General features: G+C 52.4%; 6 protein-coding genes across 6 annotated transcripts; 3 read left to right on the top strand and 3 right to left on the bottom strand.

Moving 5' to 3' along the window:
• Nucleotides 1-1,134: 1,134 nt before the first annotated feature.
• On the bottom strand, nt 1,135-1,674 carry CDEST_12506 (uncharacterized protein; the record flags this gene model as incomplete). Its single annotated transcript, XM_062928662.1, has 2 exons — nt 1,135-1,583; nt 1,653-1,674. The coding sequence occupies 2 exons, from the start codon at nt 1,672-1,674 to the stop codon at nt 1,135-1,137; spliced, it is 471 nt and encodes a 156-aa protein (XP_062784713.1).
• A 133-nt stretch (nt 1,675-1,807) lies between these two features.
• CDEST_12505 (uncharacterized protein) lies at nt 1,808-2,113 on the bottom strand (the record flags this gene model as incomplete). The annotated part of the gene is made up of 1 exon (XM_062928661.1): nt 1,808-2,113. The coding sequence occupies one exon, from the start codon at nt 2,111-2,113 to the stop codon at nt 1,808-1,810; it is 306 nt and encodes a 101-aa protein (XP_062784712.1).
• Nucleotides 2,114-2,230: 117 nt separating this feature from the next.
• Nucleotides 2,231-2,779, bottom strand: CDEST_12504 (Putative heterokaryon incompatibility; the record flags this gene model as incomplete). The annotated part of the gene is made up of 1 exon (XM_062928660.1): nt 2,231-2,779. The coding sequence occupies one exon, from the start codon at nt 2,777-2,779 to the stop codon at nt 2,231-2,233; it is 549 nt and encodes a 182-aa protein (XP_062784711.1).
• Nucleotides 2,780-7,119: 4,340 nt separating this feature from the next.
• On the top strand, nt 7,120-7,671 carry CDEST_12503 (Putative LysM domain-containing protein; the record flags this gene model as incomplete). Its single annotated transcript, XM_062928659.1, has 2 exons — nt 7,120-7,197; nt 7,249-7,671. 2 exons carry the CDS (start codon nt 7,120-7,122, stop codon nt 7,669-7,671), a joined length of 501 nt encoding a protein of 166 aa, XP_062784710.1.
• Nucleotides 7,672-9,249: 1,578 nt separating this feature from the next.
• CDEST_12502 (Putative F-box only protein) lies at nt 9,250-11,678 on the top strand (the record flags this gene model as incomplete). Its single annotated transcript, XM_062928658.1, has 2 exons — nt 9,250-9,445; nt 9,523-11,678. The coding sequence occupies 2 exons, from the start codon at nt 9,250-9,252 to the stop codon at nt 11,346-11,348; spliced, it is 2,022 nt and encodes a 673-aa protein (XP_062784709.1). The 3' UTR covers nt 11,349-11,678.
• A 594-nt stretch (nt 11,679-12,272) lies between these two features.
• Nucleotides 12,273-16,770, top strand: CDEST_12501 (Putative SH3 domain, myosin head, motor domain, class I myosin tail domain-containing protein). The gene is made up of 3 exons (XM_062928657.1): nt 12,273-12,445; nt 12,581-15,923; nt 15,987-16,770. The coding sequence occupies exons 1-3, from the start codon at nt 12,443-12,445 to the stop codon at nt 16,334-16,336; spliced, it is 3,696 nt and encodes a 1,231-aa protein (XP_062784708.1). The 5' UTR covers nt 12,273-12,442; the 3' UTR covers nt 16,337-16,770.
• Nucleotide 16,771: the final 1 nt, after the last annotated feature.

The raw sequence follows: 16,771 nt of genomic DNA, 5'->3' as shown, positions 1-16,771 counted from the left end.
TAACGAGTTGTACGACTCCAGATGCTCCTATTGAGCACCGATCATCCAACGCTCCTTTTCTTCCTCGTCGCACCACTGGATCTGACGGACTGGGGCTCTGTGAACGAAGCGTAAAACTATCACGGATCGATAGCATTACACGATTTCCTAGAAACAAGCCCTTGCACGATGCTTCGTTCGTCACAAGACACCGGGGGTCACCTGAAGATAGGCAAGATACCTCCCACCCTGCGGATGTCTCATCTTCAGCCCGGTTCGCAAAGAACACCTTGATGGTTGCGCCCTGACATGAACAGGTGTCTTGGGACCCCACGCCCTTCTCCTAAATGTCGGCTCGGTCCCATCTCATGCATCCCGACTTCCCCGCATCTGAACTTCAGCGCCGCAATTTGTCCACTCCCGGCAACGGCCTCCAGCGAAAACGCGATCCGTCCTGGACGCGAGATGAAATCAAGGTCTCGCAGCCTTAATCCATCGCATGCGTATGGAATGCTTCAATGTTATATGACGGGAGGCTTCAAAATTGGTGTTCATTACTGTTCCACCTGCATAATTATGCGCTCGGGTCTGTCCTTGGGCATTTACTCCTCGCTATTCTCCGAATTGTACTCCCCCATTCAACCCTCTTATCACCTATGGCTATCTGCTGCTTACGCCTTGTTTCTGGTGCTCGTATGCTCCGAATATGCTTGTTGAACTGACCAAGTCCATGGATTCGGAGTTTTCACAACGATCAGGCGGTTGGCTCATGCAAGTTAACCGTTAGAGGAGGAGGGCCTGCCAAAGAAATTGCACTTCAGTAGTAAGAACTTGACTTGATAGAAGTAGAGTATATTTTAAGAACTGCAGATCTTGATTTCAATTATTACCACTTATGCCCATATTCAAACCACCTGTACCGAAGCTGGAACGGAGTCCACTTCGAGTCTTCCAGTGCGGCCTCTCCATCCATCACCTCCATCGACGCACATCTCCGATGAAGAGGCAGTCAGTGTCGCATTTCTGACTTTTGATACTTGGGCGCTCCCGCAGAACTTACGGAATCTCTCCACCGGACAAGACCACAACGATATCACCAGACTAAGACTTATCTGGCACGAAGCCGATGCGCCTAGATTCGGTCCTCATGAATCTTCACCCGAATGCATTAGCCAAAAGAGCATTCTCGGACACTGCCTTATCCGCCAGGCACTGAGCTGGTGCATCCCCAACGAGGCGGTTCCATCGAGTGTAGGATTCAAAGTGAGTATCCGGGTTGACGATCCTCCACTCACAGTCTTCTCCCCCGGAGTCTTGCCCAAAGTTGACGGGTAGGTTCCCGCAGAGTGTTCCCCACACCGCGAGCTCTTCGGGCCCGGCCGCTTGTGGAGATTTAGGAAGGCCCGCCGATGAACGAGTCTCGTCAGCGATAGCTTCCGTTTTCAAAAAGTCGTTCACGGTCGAGAGCAGGCCTGGATTTCCACAAAATCGATCCAGCCGACCAGAGTGCCTTTGTGACTGCCCGGCCGTCGGCCTCAACATGGAAGTCGGCCGGCGTCTGCCCTGATGCTTGATGGAGTCGTACCGCAAGCTGGTGGTCGGTGCTGATCAAACGCTCGATATCGTCAGTCTTCACTATCCAGTTCGTGGCATATGATGGGAGTTTCGGCGACGACCGAACTCCTCGGACGGCATAGTTGAGCACGTCCAGCGTTCGTATCAGGTTAATCTACTCCCTGGCGATTTCAACCAGGGGTGTCTCGAGCGGGATTGCGTAGTCCGCACGGAGTTTAGTCGCTCGAATGGCGAACTGCATAACCAGCATCACCTACGCCCTGTCATGGTCGTCTGTACAACGCCACCGGCGGTAGCTGTGAAGAGTCCCCAAGAGGCTCCCGGCCTCCGGAAGCCTTTTCATAATGTTGAGCGGGTTCATATGAGATGTTACACCCATCAAGCTCGTGCGGTGCGTGGCCATCTTTTCCATCAGCGGCTTTGTTCTACAGCATGTGTTTGCCGCGTGTTGTCGCAGGTTGGTGAAGCCGGGCTGCAGCCGCTGGCCGTCGATGGCGATTGTTGCGTAGATAAGACAGTCATTTTCGCCAGTACAAATTCCCGTACCACCCAAACACATTGAATAATTCTGACAGAAAGAACCGTGTGACGTTGTCTCTGAGGCCTGGTGTTGGTATTTCTTGGCCGCTAACCTGATGAATGGTCAGTGCGACTCCTCGAGACAGTCTGGAAGCCTTCACTCTAGTTCCACATGCAAGCCCCTTAGCATGACATTCAGGGACGGGGATCGGATACTACTAACTTCTAGATGTGGCTCAAGTGAAGGGCGCAAGTAACCATCGCTTTGCTGAGCGGCAAGGTCGAGATATTCGCAAGCAATGCCCAAGCACTCCCATCCCTCTCTGAGAAAAATGACACTGCTAGAAGCCAAGTGAAAAATATATCCCATGATGCTGACTTGATGGTATCGCTCCCTATGATCTTTCTGGCTGATGCACGGCGCATCCGTCCAGAGTACCACACATGCATTACGTCTTCTTAAGCCGTGCAGGGCGCGGGATACGTTGTCCGTGACAGTGGTGTGGACGCCTTCCACGTAGACGGTTTCTTCGAGACTGTGTCTCCCCAGACATAGGACAACGAAACGTAATTGGGAGCTTGCAGCAACGAGAATTTTCCTGAGTCTGTACTTCAAGGGCTCGGCTGTTGCTGCTCCAACAGACGAATCTCCCCGTCTTTCAAAGGGAAACGTTTTGGAGGACCACCCAATTGGTGCCACAAGCATCATTCTCCCGAGGAACCAACGATGCGCAAGAATCCGCCAAGTAAGTCTGGTGTTCAATGAGAAAGCCAGGAATTCTTTTCAGCTGTGTTCGAATCAGACCTCTGATAGAGCAACGACTAGAAGCAGAGTCTAGAGCCAAGGGGGGAGGGGGGTAGTCATAATAAGGGTTGGCCCCAGAAATGAGTTTACCAACAGATTCCTTGCCGCTGCCCAGAATCTCTAACGGCAGAAGAAAAAAGGCTGTTCTATTGGTTCAATTAATCAACTCGCTTCCCACAGTAAGCACTTGCAAACATTTGGTGCCCCTGTGCAGAAAGGTCACAGACGGGCCCTTGAAAGGTCAAGGCCATTTGATTACTGACCCATGATGTCAGCGTTGTTGATCTTGTAAGCGTGATAAGGCAGTCGCCATAGCCTATAAAATCTGGCCATCAAACCATAATGGCTAGACTGACTTCCCTAGAACGACGATGGAATTTCGAGAAGAAAAGAAGGTTTCAGCTCGAACAGAAGCTTTTTCCAGGAATCTTTGCGCGTGAGGTGGCATGTTCTGTGTTCGGTGAAGAAGTGACAGCCGAAGCCTTTCTTCGATCTCTCGGGGGTGCGCTCAGGACGAACGAGATTGTCGAGTCCCGCAAGCTTCAACAGTAGGGGCATTCTTAGAAAGCCTTAAAGGATCTACTTCTAGATTTCCTGGCAACATTTTGGAAGCATATCATCGCAGTCACGCGCTGCCCAAGTATTGTTGCCAACTGCAGGCCAGCAGACATGTGTGTGAGGAAAACAAAATCAAAGTAGATACAGATTCTTCAAGACATGAATTTCAACGTATGAGGTAACCAGGCCTGATCCTTGTTTCTGGAACATTGCAACATTGCAAAAAAAAACAAAAAAAACATCACAATCTCCGTCCGCAGCTCTCTTCCGCGTATCATCTTCCACTAAAAACCTCTTTGAGAAACCCTCTCCAAGTTGCCATTATTGACGGCGGGGTAGCAAGACTTTCCACAGCAAGAGTCTTGCGAGTGATTCATAACGTCACGATATTCAAGCGCAACGGTCCAGAACTATATGAGATTGGAGTCGCTTCAAGGCTTGGTCCGAATGGGTCGAACATGGCAGCGACGCTGGTGCTTACTAAAGAGTCACTGAAAGCCGTTATGTCTAACTTCTTTCAACCATTCCATCAGCAAGACTCATTATCAGCGTTCAAAAATTGCATGAGCGAAACCTAACGGTGCTCAGATGCGGATAACATCCATCCAAAATTTCGTCAAGCTTCTGTTGGCCAGAACAATGCCGGATCAACGCTCGCAAACCTCTGTCTCTGCAGGCTTACCGTTCAGCCCTCTGAGACGAAGAGTTGCTAGGAAGCATTCCAGATGCGCTGCAATATATGATGGCGTCTTTCTGTCTTCGTTCATCGCAGCAAACGGGTCATACCGGAACATCGTCGGATTTTTCTGCCATGGCGTGGAAGCCATGAACTTTTCCTGCGCTGTCCCTGACACGAGACTGCGGCAGTAGGCCGAAGAATCTTTGACCAAAGATGGCAACATTGGAGAGATGAAGGAGGATTTGAGGACTTCCCATCATGGCCTCAATATGTGATACAGAAAGCTACTTTTTCTTGATTAAATCTTAAAATCGGCATGAACGGAAGGGATTTAAAGGGCTGGCATACTGCAAGAAACCTGTCCGACATCAAGTTTTATCAAATTACGCGACGCAGGCCCATTGGGAACCTTCAGGAAGGACATTAATGTGCATTGGCAACGCAATTCATCCCATAGTGACGTGTAAAGGGCAAGGAGCCGATCAAGCTCCAGAAGATGTTGAATATTCCAGGGTTCTGCTCCATCCAGATTTCAAAATCGATGATCTGCCTGATATGCTAGATCAACGGGCTTAAGTCAGGTGCATGGGAGCTTCTCAGTTGTACCCAAGAATACCTGCAGCCAAGACCTCATCCGAAGTTGTCGTGCAGAGAACGAAATCCAACTGAGTTTATGATGAAATGAAGTTGTCACTGGCAAAATTTCAGCACAGAATCCTGGCGCAGTGATGTAGGGAGATTTCAGGATAGGAAAGGATGAAAGAGTAAATTGGAAGATGCCGCTTTGTATTCGACGTTAAAATATATTTATGTAATATTTCTGCTTCTGAACATGTCTAGCCCCCCCCCCTTGGTTCCCCAAATGTGTATGGTGCGTAAACAAGATGTCCTTTATGTTCAAGTGCTTCCGGTTTTGTGGCCCTCAGTCGGCTCTCGACAGTTTTTACTTTTGGCGGTAGCTTGAAAGCTCTCGCAAAGTGAGTGATTACTTATCATCTAGAATGCGGCCGTGCATGCCACATTACTTTGTATTTGATGAACAATGGAGCGCCCTGTTTGTGGTTAACTAACGTCTTACAGCTGGGAGGGATTGGTATTCAAGAGACGCATTTGTGGGGAGACCCGTCAAAATTAAAAGAGGTTATCCCCGGCATGCAGGCGCACATGATGCTCAAGTCTATCCAACCAACGACTAGATAGATACTTCTTAATAATCGACGAAAGGCTATGTATGACCTGACGCAAACTAACGGATGAGAACCAGTGATTACTCAACTGCCACCCTACCTGAGAAGCCCCTCATTCTGCGCACATCATCAACCGCCCTTATGCCACTCTCTTATTCCAAATGTCACGGATGGTTGAACTGGGACTTTACGTAAAGCAAAGATGCCCGGGCTACCGAGCGTTTTCTGCACGACTCTTCCTCTCAAAAAGAACGTCAAAAACAACAGAGGCAGTGTAACATGAGCCAGCATACGCGCTCTTAGATTGAGGCAACCCAAGATCTGGCCTGGTGGTTTCCCTAGTGTGAAATCATGAGTGAAACAGGTTGGTCGACAACAGCATCAGCCAACCATGTCATTCGGAATAATTCTACAACAGCTTGGAGGCGTGCACAACCGGCATTCTCGCTTTGCCATAAGTCATGATTGTGTAAGAGCATATCTGATACAAACAACAGCAGATTACCAGAGGGACTGTTTGAATCTTGCTGCCAGGCTGTGGCCATACTTGATGGAAAGATTCGTTTGCCAGATAGTACGCGGCACTGTGTCTCTTTAAGGTTCTCAATGGACTGGAACCTTGTGTGATGTTCATAGTTGTGTCGGTACTACTGCGTACCCGGTGCAGTACTAATACATTCCTTCAAATAAACTCGGTCGATGGAAAAGCTGATTTAGTAGTGTTTCATGAACTTTGTTTCAATCAAAAACCATCCATTATTGCGTTTGCGTATACGATGCACGATTCATCGCACAGCGTTATTTCTGACCCTTGGTGCTGTGGTGTACTTGCGAAATCTTCCGAGAAATGGGCTGCTTTGGATGTGAGATCCCGTAACCTCCACACGGTGATCGGTCTTTGTTTTGCAGTCTCCCATCTTGTTGACATCAGCCAAGCCTGGAATCTCAATCTTGAAATAATGAGGGATGGAGGCGATGCTCTTCTTCGACACATCAACCACCAACACGTTCACCGTCGTTGAGCGTCATTCGGCGTGCCTCCGCATGGCTTGATGACAAAAGCTTGAAGAGTTACCTGTGGGTTAGCAGGAAATTAAATACCATAGTTAGTCTCTCCACAGTGACTTCATCGCGAGCTCCGAGTACCCAGCTACTGGAAGGCAACCAGGTAAACAGGCCACCTGAAGTATGAACGGCACAGGCGTTGAGGAAATGAGCGAGCGGGATGTCGGTCAAACCGTGGGCACAGCTTTGCGATCAACGAAGTCCATGGAATAAAAAGTTTGACCGGTAATTGGCAAATGTATAATTGAGTTTCTCAAACCACACTACATGACTTGTCGAGGGCACAAGCTCAACTTTTGTGAGCAGGGGTAACGCCTCGAGACCTCAATGATCAGTCGAGTCGAAAGCCAATTCCCCATATTAATACTTGCTGTGATTAGCCACCCGAGGAGTGACTCCACATCGTCCAACGAACCTCATTTCCAGCACGCTGTGAAAGCGGGTGTCGGCGAATTGACATAAACCTAAATTAATGAAGCCATCTCGGGGTTTGCGGCAACATTTTGGAACGCGGTGATATCCGGGCCCAAACATAGTCAGAAAAAGTTTGTGTGATGCGAGGAACTGTATATAACCACAATTATCTCTGCCTGCCGCTGGAACTCTTTGTCTGCCGCTCTCGTCACCCAACTTTGTCACTCTTTTCCCAAGAACCCATATCTTACTCTCTGACTATCTTCTTGAAGTCTGTCCATTCTTTCCAATCGAACTAATCAGTCATAATTCCGTACCGGTTCCTCCAAAACATCAAAATGCAGTTCTCCATCTTCACCGTCCTTGCCGCTGCTGCCAGCTTTGCTGTTGCTCTCCCTGTATGTGACGCCACTCCCGTACGTGAACACCATTCCTCCATGTTCAGACATGACTAACGAATCTTTCAGACGGCCACTACTACCAGCGTCGCTGCGGACCCCTCCCCCACTTGCGGCAAGCTTGGAGATTTCCACAAGACCACCGTTAAGGCTGGCCAGACCTTGACGACCATCGCCGAGCGCTTCCACTCCGGTATCTGCGACATCGCCTGGCAGAACAAGCTCGCGAACCCCAACGTCATCAACGTTGGCCAGGTGCTTTTGGTCCCCGTCAACGTCTGCAAGCCTGACAACACCTCATGCCTGGTCCCCGAGGGTGAAGCTACCTGCGTCACTGGCGGCCCGGCCACCTACACCATCAAGTCCGGCGACACCTTCTTCGTTGTGGCCCAGAGCCTTGGTATCACCACCGACTCCCTCACCGGCGCCAACCCTGGTGTCGTCCCTGAAAACCTCCAGATCGACCAGGTCATCAACGTCCCTGTGTGCTAAATTCAAAACTTTCTCGTTGCGGGGCCGTGGGCATTTTTGGGTCTACCGTCTACGTAACCTCGATTATAGGCGTCTGATTGCGCTACGCACCACACATGCAGGCAATCATGGTTTAATTTTAGTCTAAAAATAATAAACACATCCTCAACATCCGCTGGTAAATGGGCGTGTCCTAAATGACGTTATGTGCTAGACCAGCACTGAGCTGAGTTTTGGTGGCTTTCTTGTTTTTTGTTTTTGCAGAAGTCCAGAATGACCGCCCTGAGTGGCATGCAAGCAAAAGGTCGCAGTCCAGTTTCGGGCCAGAATTGCAGACGGAAAAGGACGAAATCAACGTCGCGGATGTTCTTAGATAGTCGTACCACCGAATGCTCTTAAAGTCTCGCTGGAGAAATATTGACTGAGTGAACAGGAAGCAGGCTGTACGTCGATGAACCAATGTCGATCAGTTATCAAAGACTGAACGCATTCTGACGGTAAGAGACATTTTCAAGAAAACATTCAGTAAAAAGGATTTAAGCCGAGCTCTCGTTAGATGGAACGAAATGGCCCAGATCCGAATCCGAGTTAGGTCTGGCACCGGCCGCTCGGGCTGAGTCGGTTGCGAAGGCAGAAGCCGTCCCGATATATGTTTTACGTATGTTGAGTACGCATAGCGAGCCCATTGTCTGCAGTTGACGTTCTTCCAAGTTGTTTGTATATGCCGGTCTAGCTGCCAGACTCCTATGAGGGATGGCTTACCTGCTGCCTCTCTGGTAAGATGTCGAGTCAAGGGGCCGCTTATTTCCAAGTGCATGGTATGGAGTGAAGAAGTAAATTAAAGGATGGGTATGGATTTGTAGCCATCTCCATCTCTGGCCTTTTCCCTCACGAAAAGGAGGTCCCTCCTGCTGACAGGCTGGTTCTAACACCCGAAGGGGGCCCCTCGGGACCATAAATCTTTTGAATAGGGGATGCTCTCTTGGAGAGACTCACAGTTTCCAAGGCTGTGTCATATGCATACAGCTCAAACACCTAGCATGCAATTGATCGAATGCTGTGGTTGAAGCGCTAAGGAGCATCTACTTGCGGTTGAGTTCTGCCCGAATTCGGGGATCGGCCAGGCTAGCAACATCGGCAAAATGCCTGGACTAACGTGGTTGCACCGGCTCTCGGGTGTCAGGCGGGACTGTCTTGCGGTTGGCTATGCCCGGCCGCTGGTGGCCGCTGGTGAACGGAGGACGTGGCTGTACAGCGTTTCAGACCTTGTATGCTGACCGGTGCAGCCTAACGGTGTAAGTGTACGTGTGCTGTGCCCGCAGCGATGGTGGCTTCTCAGGAATTGAAGACGAATACCTGTGGGTGCCTGACCTGAAGCACACGGAGTCGGCAGCAACATGCAGTTGAGGCGAGGGCCGAGAAGCGAGAAGCGAGGAGCGGAAAAGCTCAAACAGCTGGAGCTTGGACCAGGGCCAGGCCAGGCCAGCCACTGAGTCCAGGCGTCTCTATCCGGTCCACCCCCGGATCTGCACTATGGGCTAGGGCATTGGCACTCCTCGATAACGATAACGATAGGATCATCCTTCGACCCTCTTCTCCATGCATCTCGTCTGGGTCTCCCCTCTACGCCCTTTACCTACTTTACCTCCCGTCCCCGAAACCCAGCCAAAAAAGTGTATTCCCCGAGTGCGTGGACGCGAGAGTACGCTCCAAATCACGCCCACCATGGTGTCGCCGGCCCCTCCCAAGAAGCTGGACGACCTGCCGGACGAGATTCTCCTCCGCATTCTTTCCTGTGAGTAGGTTTTCTTTTGCCGATAGCGCGCCCCAGATTTCCAGATTTCCAGCTGACAGCCCGGTGCGCCCCCCCAGTTCTGCATCCTTATGATTTTCCCGGCCTGCAACTCGTGTGCCGAAGGCTCCAAGAGATTTCACTCGACAACAACCACTGGAGATCTAGGACATTCGACGAGTCACCTTTCCTAGAAGCGATCCGCCGGCGCCGGCGCCAGGCCCGCATTGTTGACGACGACGTCATTGACGACCCTCTCCTCAGCGCTGCCGCACAGCTGAGCCACGAGTATGATGATACAGAACCCTCACCTCGCCTCTACAATGGGGAGACGAGAGAGCAGCGCGAGTTGCAGCGGTATAAGGACATGGCGAACTGGGACCCCTCGTTTCCGACGGAGCCGGTCTTCTGGTACAATGAGTACATCCAACGCTATGCGCCCGTTACAACGAGCTGGTTACAGCAGCCCAAGATCCGAGATGGGAACGAGGAGGATACGCTGGATGTCCGGGGAATGGCTCTCTACAGCCCGAATCGAGAAAGCAACGAGTTGCTGGTCGTATCACCATTGGACGACGGGTCCGTATGCCTCTGGGACGTGAAAGGTACTAGGGGCCGGAAAGGCGCGACGATTGCCACGAGCCAGGCAGGCATCCTCTACCTCGACGGACCTCAAACCATGGGGAGATCACGAAAGATTGATGCCGGAGTCTCAGAGTGCATTAGCGTCGACAGCTTCGCCGACAAGGCCTTTGTCGCAGTCCAGGGTCATCTTCTCGAAGTGGATCTCAACCGTCTACAGGTTGTCGGCGAACAAATGTTCGAGTGGTCCATCACGGCGCTGTCTTCGGCCGCCCCAGGCCTGCCACTGACCGTGGGAACCTCGTTGGGGATCCATTTATACGACTACAGAGCGCGGGTAAGGTCGCCTAGTGAAACCACCGATCAGATCGACGTGTTGGCTGCGGATATGACGAGTGGGCTTTCTGCACGAAGGTCGAGAATCGTCTTTGACGATCCGCTGCCGCCGTACGCACCGCTTTCACAACCAACCCCGCTGAGCATTCTGCACCTGCCCAGACCATGCGACGAGTACTCTTTCTCGGACGACATTTATGTGGCAGGGCGGTTTTCCAACATCCTCCACTATGACAGACGTACATTCCCCTCCATCATGGGTTCCATCCACTCGGGCGCCCGGCTGGCCAGCCTCGCGTCTCTTCCGTATCCGTTCTCCACGGTAGATAGCGAAATGCGCCGAAGGAGCGACTTGTCCGCAGAGCAGGTCGCAGCGTCCAAGATGAGAGAAGGCGGCCGTACCCTGATTGCTGGCGGTGAGTACAATACCAAAGGCTCACTAGAACTGTACGGATTGTGCCCGCGGCCAGGGGACTCGTCGGCAGATTTGATGCAGAGCTCGACGATGAAGAATCGGCAGACGTCTTCGCAATCCAAGATTCTCTCCGTCGCGACCCAAGGTACTCGCATTGTGTTCTCGGACGGCTCCGGGCTCTTGAAGTGGTTCGAGCGCGACGGCTTCACCGAGGTGAGGCGACACAAGATTGGCCACAGCGAGGTTTCGGAACGTCCGTCCCTCTTTGCGTCAATGCCCGGTTCGGACGATCTTGCGCGGAAGATTCTGTCGACACAAACACGCAACGGGCTGGATAATGTCAACGATGACGATGTCCTGTTTTGGACGGGCGAGAAACTGGGTCTTGTCGGGTTCTCTTCCAAGCCCGGCTTCACTGCTGATGAGTTCGAGGAGTCGACCCCGAAGTCGGAGGAAGAAGCGAAGGTAGAACAGGCAGAACAAGAGTACGGGGAGAGAATGAGAGCGGCCCTTGAGCGGCAAGCGGACGATGTCCGTTTTGTGAGGGGTCTGGGCCTAGGGCTGATGGGATAATGTCAGGACTTCGCGATGTAGCCCGGTGGAATGAGCGAGCAAGAGCCATCACGAGACACAGGTAGCGATGAGCCATATGTGGCTTTACGATTGAACGACACAGAGCGGGATAGACCATCTTCAGACAGGTTTTCCAGTTGTCTAGAACCAGAAGTGCGCCAGCCGTGACAATGAACAAAGGGCGTTCTGAGCAACACCCAAACACTAAAACGCCCATATTCGCTATTCTCGGAAGGGCAAGAGGGAGAGCGACCGACATCGGAACAGATGAGGTGGAATAGTTATTCAAGCGAGGTCTTAGTCGATGAAGTGCGGCGGCTAGGAACTATGCTGCGTAAGCTTGAAACATTGCAACACAGGACAAGCACTGTCTGGGACGAACCATGTGCAGACCTTAAAATTGAGCTTATGCGCACATGAGACTGTTGGTTACCTAGGTAGGTAGAGAGGAGGGTTTTTTTGTCTTTAGCATGGCGTGGCATGGCGTGGCATGGCACGCACGACAACCCGTCCCGACCAATGACTTAAGGAACGGGGAAAAGCTATGACCTCAGAGCCGTTATTCAGAACAGGGACGACAGGGCTAGGAGGCAGTCTTTTTTTGGCAGAAGGTTCCAAGAATCTCCCGCTCTTCTGCGGGATGGACAGGGGACAGAGGAAGAGTGGAAACTCGCTTAAAGGGCGCTAGAGCACCTGAGCATTACGCGGAACCTGGCGCCACCGATTCTCCGGCTTGAGGCTGTGCAAGATGCTGATGCCGCTTACGATTGGCTGACTGAGCCCCTCAAGCCCCTCCTAAGGAGTGGCTAGGACAAACTGGGAGTTGTCGTCAGGCACCGGCGAGAGGACAGTCGGCCAACGCTTGGAATTGGATCTCGGGCAAGAACCAGCCACACTGCACCTGCGTAATCCCTCCGTCCGCACCGCAACGTCACCTTCGGTGCGCGCTCTTTCTAGTCCTCTCACTCAGCAGCAAGCCGAGGAAACACTACAATCCTCGCCCTTTCATCACCAGCGCGCAAACCAGACCACCGAGCTTGCTTGCGCAAACCTACGAGAGATACCGGCATTCCCTCCATTGAGAACTGCCCAGCATGGTGAGACGCTCCAATGCCCCGCGCGTACACGACTCCGACCCGACTGCACGACTCCAAAAATTAAAATTCACATGGCCACGCCGGCCGCTACCACTAGAGGATAAGACTGACCGATGCGCATATTCTTTTCAATAGGGTATCTCACGACGTCCCAAGGACAAATCCGCGAAGACGGGCCCTACCGGCCCCTCCGGCGCAGCGGGCGGAGGCGGCAAGCCCAAGAAGGCCACTTACGAGGTCACCAAAAAGAAGGAGATTGGCGTTTCGGACCTTACGTTGCTCAGTAAGGTGTCCAACGAGGCTATAAACGACAATCTGAAGAAGCGGTTCGAGGGCCAGGAGATCTACACCTACATCGGCCATGTGCTGGTGTCAGTCAACCCCTTCCGGGATCTGGGCATCTACACCGACCAGGTCCTCGACAGCTACAAGGGCAAAAACCGTCTCGAAATGCCCCCCCACGTGTTCGCTATTGCTGAATCTGCGTACTACAACATGAAGGCGTACCAAGATAACCAGTGTGTCATCATTTCGGGCGAGTCGGGTGCTGGCAAGACGGAGGCTGCCAAGCGCATTATGCAGTACATCGCCAACGTTTCAGGAGGAGAGTCGGGCGACATCAAGCAGATCAAGGACATGGTGCTGGCTACCAATCCTTTGCTTGAGTCATTTGGCAACGCAAAGACGCTGAGAAACAACAACTCGTCCCGTTTCGGCAAGTATCTTCAGATTCACTTCAATGCGCAAGGCGAACCAGTCGGAGCCGACATCACCAACTACCTCCTCGAGAAGTCCCGTGTCGTCGGCCAGATCATCAACGAGCGAAACTTCCACATCTTCTACCAGTTCACCAAGGGCGCCTCCCAGACCTACCGACAGCAGTTCGGAATCCAGACACCCGAGACGTACGTCTACACTAGCAGGTCGAAGTGCCTCGAGGTCGACGGAATCGACGATTTGGCGGAATACAACGACACGCTCGAGGCTATGAAGATTATTGGTCTCAGCCAGGGGGAACAAGACGAGATCTTTCGCATGCTCGCTGCCATACTGTGGGCCGGCAATATTCAGTTCCACGAGGGCGATGATGGATACGCCGCTGTTAGCGATCAGTCGGTTGTTGACTTCCTTGCCTACTTGCTAGAGGTGACGCCCGAGCAGCTCATCAAGGCTATCACTATCCGTATCCTCACTCCGCGTAATGGCGAGGTAATCGAGTCCCCCACGAACCCGGCTCAAGCAGCTGCGACGCGAGACGCCCTGGCCAAGGCCATCTACAGCAACTTGTTCGACTGGATCGTTGAGCGTGTCAACAAGTCGCTCAAGGCAAAGCAGGCGACTAGTAATAATATCGGGATCCTCGATATCTACGGTTTCGAGATCTTCGAGAAGAACAGCTTCGAGCAGCTTTGCATCAACTACGTCAACGAGAAGCTGCAGCAGATCTTCATCCAGCTTACGCTGAAAGCCGAGCAGGACGAGTATGCACGCGAACAGATTCAGTGGACACCTATTAAGTACTTCGACAACAAGATTGTGTGCGACCTCATCGAGTCAGTCAGGCCTCCCGGTGTTTTGTCAGCCATGAAGGATGCCACCAAGACAGCCCACGCAGACCCTGCCGCTTCTGATCGGACGTTCATGCAGAGCATCAACGGCATGTCCAACCCCCACCTAACACCCCGCCAGGGCAGCTTCATCATCAAGCATTACGCCGGTGAAGTGTCTTACACGGTGGATGGAATTACGGACAAGAACAAGGACTTGCTTCTGAAGGGCTTGCTGAACCTCTTCTCCGGTAGCAGCAATCAGTTTGTCCACGCGCTGTTCCCTCACCAGGTCGACCAGGATAACCGCAAGCAGCCTCCTTCTGCAGGTGACCGTATCAGAGCCTCTGCGAATGCGTTGGTGGAGACTCTGATGAAATGCCAGCCCTCTTACATCCGGACCATCAAACCCAACGAGAACAAGTCGCCTTCTGAATACAACGTCCCCAACGTACTTCACCAAGTCAAATATCTTGGTCTCCAGGAGAACGTTCGCATTCGCCGTGCCGGGTTTGCCTATCGTCAGACATTCGAGAAGTTTGTGGATCGTTTCTTCTTGCTGTCGCCTGCAACATCGTATGCTGGTGAGTATACTTGGCAGGGCTCGTACCAGGATGCCGTCAAGCAGATTCTCAAAGACACCAGTATCCCCAAAGAGGAGTGGCAGATGGGTACAACAAAGGCCTTTATTAAGTCTCCTGAAACGCTCTTTGCTCTTGAGCACATGAGAGATCGATACTGGCACAACATGGCCACACGTATCCAGCGCATGTGGCGAGCTTACCTGGCTTACAGAGCCGAGTCTGCTACTCGAATTCAGCGTTTCTGGCGTAAGAAGAGAACCGGTGCCGAGTATCTGCAGCTTCGCGATCAAGGCCACAGAGTTCTGCAGAACCGCAAGGAAAGAAGGAGATACAGTCTGCTTGGCTCTCGCAGATTCTTGGGCGACTACCTCGGCATCAACGCCTCGATGGGGCCCGGGTCCCAAATCAGAAACGCCATAGATATTTCCAACAACGAGAAGGTTGTCTTCTCCTGCCGAGGAGAGATCTTGGAGGCCAAGTTCGGCCGATCCAGCAAACCTAGTCCCCGCATCCTGGTTGTTACCAGCAGCAAGTTCTACATCGTTGCCCAGATGTTGGTCAACGGCCAGCCCCAGATCTCAGTGGAGCGCTCGATGCCTTTGGGTGCCATCAAGTTCATTGCAGCCTCAACGGCCCGCGATGATTGGTTTTCCCTTGGTGTGGGATCGCCCCAGGAGGCCGACCCCTTGTTGAACTGCGTCTTGAAGACTGAGATGTTCACCCAGATGCAGCGAGTCATGCCTGGTGGCTTTAACCTTAAGATTGGAGAGGTGATCGAGTATGCAAAGAAACCTGGCAAGATGCAGGCAGTAAAGGTCCTCAAAGACTCACAGCAGGCCGTTGACTACTACAAGAGCGGAGCTGTGCACACCCAATCAGGAGAGCCTCCCTCTTCTGTTTCTAAGCCCACGCCAAAGGGCAAGCCGGTTGCTGCTCGGCCCATCACCCGAGGCAAGCTGATCAAGCCTGGCGGTCCCAATGGCAGACCATCTCGGATGACAAACACCAACCGGACACCCCAGCCTCGACCTGCTGCCTCAACTGCCAGGACCGGACCTGCTGCTACTCCTCAACTTCCTGCTGCAGCTAGCTCAGCCAAGACTGGACCTTTTGGGCGTCAACAGCAACAACAATCTGCCGCAGTCGCGACATCAATCCCTACACACACGAAACCCCAAGCAGCAAATTCCGCAGCTACTAGGATGCCTCCTCCCCCGCCTCCTGCCGCGCCTCCGGCGAAGAATAAGATCATGGCGAAGGTCCTTTACGACTTTGCTGGTCAGAAGGAGAACGAGTTGACGGTCCGAGCCGGCGATATGATTGAGATCGTCCAAAAGGAGAACAACGGTAAGCTCTCCTCTACAAATGACAGCTAAATGGACGATAGCTAATTATTTTTACGTGATACAGGCTGGTGGCTTGCGAAGAATGGTGGTAGTCAAGCTTGGGTTCCCGCCGCCTACGTCGAGGAGCAAGCTCCTGCTCCCGTCGTGGCTCCCCGCCCGCCCCCACCTCCTCCTTCGGCCAACGGAGTGGCTGCCCGCGGCAAGCCTACTCCTCCTCAGCCGCCCGTGAAGCGACCTGCTGCCGGCCGCAAGCCCGCTGTCGCACAGCCGCGTGACTCTGGCTTAAGCCTCAATGGAGCTAGTGGCTCCGACAACAGCCGCAGCAACACCCCGACTCTCGGCAACAGCTTAGCGGACGCTCTGCTTGCTCGCAAGAACGCGATGCAGAAGAAGGACGACGACGACGATTGGTAGTCAAAACGCGCTCGGAAGGTCAGGGATGAGGTTGGGTCGATAGATCTGGACCCTGGAATGATGCTTCATGATTGCACGACACGATTGCTCTTTGAGCCGACGGTGGAGGAGGGGATTGTGGATTGTGGACTGTGTCTGGAGAGACATGCAGTTCACAATTGACAAGTTGGTTCGAGTTCTTTCTGCACACATGCTCAGGGCAACCCCGGATGGTAGGAAGGATTTGGTCCTCGCTTGTGTGGGCCTCCCCCCTCCCTTTTTTTCCTTTTCTTTTGGCTTGGTAGATTCGGGAGTCAAGGGGATTCATGGCATGCGCGAATCCCTCTTTGGATGCCCCTTTGGTGTTGGTTTTAAGGCGACGATTAGTATAGAAACCTGGTGGGAAATGACCCCAAAAGAGATTTCTGTTACACGTTCCTTGGGTGCGTCTATCTT

Source organism: Colletotrichum destructivum, chromosome 8, assembly GCF_034447905.1.
Source record: "Colletotrichum destructivum chromosome 8, complete sequence".
Classification (NCBI taxonomy): Eukaryota; Fungi; Ascomycota; class Sordariomycetes; order Glomerellales; family Glomerellaceae; genus Colletotrichum; species Colletotrichum destructivum.
The sequence above is the reverse complement of the archived record's forward strand: the minus strand, read 5'-3'. Positions and strand labels throughout refer to the sequence as shown.